General features: G+C 43.4%; 1 protein-coding gene across 2 annotated transcripts in view; it reads right to left on the bottom strand.

Annotated features, from left to right (window-relative positions):
* Positions 1-1,912, bottom strand: part of LOC107696482 (uncharacterized) — a 4,933-nt gene extending 3,021 nt beyond the window's left edge. The window contains exons 1-2 of one of the 2 annotated variants that reach the window (XM_016496829.1): positions 1,654-1,909; positions 424-805 (exon numbers count right to left, since the gene is read on the bottom strand). In XM_016496829.1, the coding sequence (XP_016352315.1) occupies positions 424-805; positions 1,654-1,767 (496 nt within the window). In that variant the 5' untranslated portion in view covers positions 1,768-1,909. Of the gene's footprint in view, positions 1-423; positions 806-1,271 lie in introns of both variants that reach the window. The other variant, XM_016496830.1, reaches the window with a different exon arrangement.
* Positions 1,913-2,041: the final 129 nt, after the last annotated feature.

The following is a 2,041-nucleotide window of genomic DNA, read 5'->3' as shown; positions in this document are numbered from 1 at the left end:
TGAAATGAATAAGCCTCAGGCTGAAGGGAAAGTAAATTTACGTCCGTACAGTAGAATGCAGAAGAAGAAATATCAACACACTTCAGCAATTAAAAAAGACACACAAATGTTTGTCTAGAACTCGCGTTACTTGTAATGCGTTACCCCCAACACTGGTAGTAAGTATATACTGATATTGTATTTGAAACAGCCTCTTCTTGACTTATTATTAGTTGTAAATCAAACACAATGATCAAATTAACATCCATGTATTTACAGTGTTTGACATGTTTATCATTGCACACGGTTTCACACACTACATTTGTATTACGCGAAATGCAGCACATAGCGCGCAGCAACTATCGCTCGTGAAATCACGTGACCATAAAGTAGCACACTATCGTTCCATTTGACACACTACTTCATTAGTACGCATCAACACACCGTCTGCCGTGTCATCCGTCTCCTCGTCGTGACTGACTGACACCTCGATGTCAGTGGATCTGCTCTCATTTCGCGTGTCCTCGATGGACGTACTCTGGGGCTCTTCGAGTTTCACGTTGTTGTGAAGCGTCAACGCGTCCGCGGGGCGGTTGCTGCCCCAAATGGACTTGCAGAGATCATAATAATTCCAGTACACTCTGCCGTGCCCGTTGTTTTTGTGATGCTCGAGTATTTTCAGGAACTTCTGCTTGAGTGTTTTCAGTTTGGTGGTGACCTGTCGCTTGGTTCTGTGGATCCCTTGCGCCTTGAGAAGCCTTGAGATTTCAGCGTAAATAAGAGAATCGCGAACCGTTCCGCTGATTTGCCTACTGATTTCTTCGTCCTGTTTCTCTCAACATGGGGACAGGAGAGCTGTCAATCAATAAATTGGAAAAAAAGTAACTTGCGTTACTTATTTGAAAAAGTAACTCAGACATTCTCTTGTAAATTAAAATGTAATGCGTTACTTTACTAGTTACTTGCAAAAAAGTAATCTGATTACGTAACTCGCGTTACTTGTAATGCGTTACCCCCAACACTGGTAGTAAGTATATACTGATATTGTATTTGAAACAGCCTCTTCTTGACTTATTATTAGTTGTAAATCAAACACAATGATCAAATTAACATCCATGTATTTACAGTGTTTGACATGTTTATCATTGCACACGGTTTCACACACTACATTTGTATTACGCGAAATGCAGCACATAGCGCGCAGCAACTATCGCTCGTGAAATCACGTGACCATAAAGTAGCACACTATCGTTCCATTTGACACACTACTTCATTAGTACGCATCAACACACCGTCTGCCGTGTCATCCGTCTCCTCGTCGTGACTGACTGACACCTCGATGTCAGTGGATCTGCTCTCATTTCGCGTGTCCTCGATGGACGTACTCTGGGGCTCTTCGAGTTTCACGTTGTTGTGAAGCGTCAACGCGTCCGCGGGGCGGTTGCTGCCCCAAATGGACTTGCAGAGATCATAATAATTCCAGTACACTCTGCCGTGCCCGTTGTTTTTGTGATGCTCGAGTATTTTCAGGAACTTCTGCTTGAGTGTTTTCAGTTTGGTGGTGACCTGTCGCTTGGTTCTGTGGATCCCTTGCGCCTTGAGAAGCCTTGAGATTTCAGCGTAAATAAGAGAGTCGCGAACCGTTCCGCTGATTTGCCTACTGATTTCTTCGTCCTGTCGGATGTACAGCAGCGCCCTCGTCTCGGTGTCCGTCCAGTTTCTTTCTACTGACATTTCTTCATACATTTCGCGGCGTGGAAATCTTAGGAAATCACGTAAAGATTTCATTTACACACAGCATCAGTTGATTCACGACTCGCGCGTCACGTAGGCCTGCAAGTTCATGACGTATGTGCGTCAGTCGTTCTGAACGTTGTGATTGGCTCAGACTCTAGCAGCCCTCTGGCGTCATGCGTCCGACACTTGAAATGTCACAAATCGTTCATTTATTTCACATATACAGGTGCATCTCAATAAATTAGAATGCTGTGGAAAAGTTCATTTATTTCAGTAATTCAACTCAAATTGTGAAACTCGTGTATTAAATAAATTCAATGCACAC

The sequence above is a fragment of the Sinocyclocheilus anshuiensis genome, unplaced genomic scaffold, assembly GCF_001515605.1.
Source record: "Sinocyclocheilus anshuiensis isolate Anshui unplaced genomic scaffold, SAMN03320099.WGS_v1.1 scaffold522, whole genome shotgun sequence".
NCBI classification, from domain to species: Eukaryota; Metazoa; Chordata; class Actinopteri; order Cypriniformes; family Cyprinidae; genus Sinocyclocheilus; species Sinocyclocheilus anshuiensis.
Note: the sequence above shows the minus strand (reverse complement) of the source record. Positions and strands in the feature narration are given on the sequence as shown.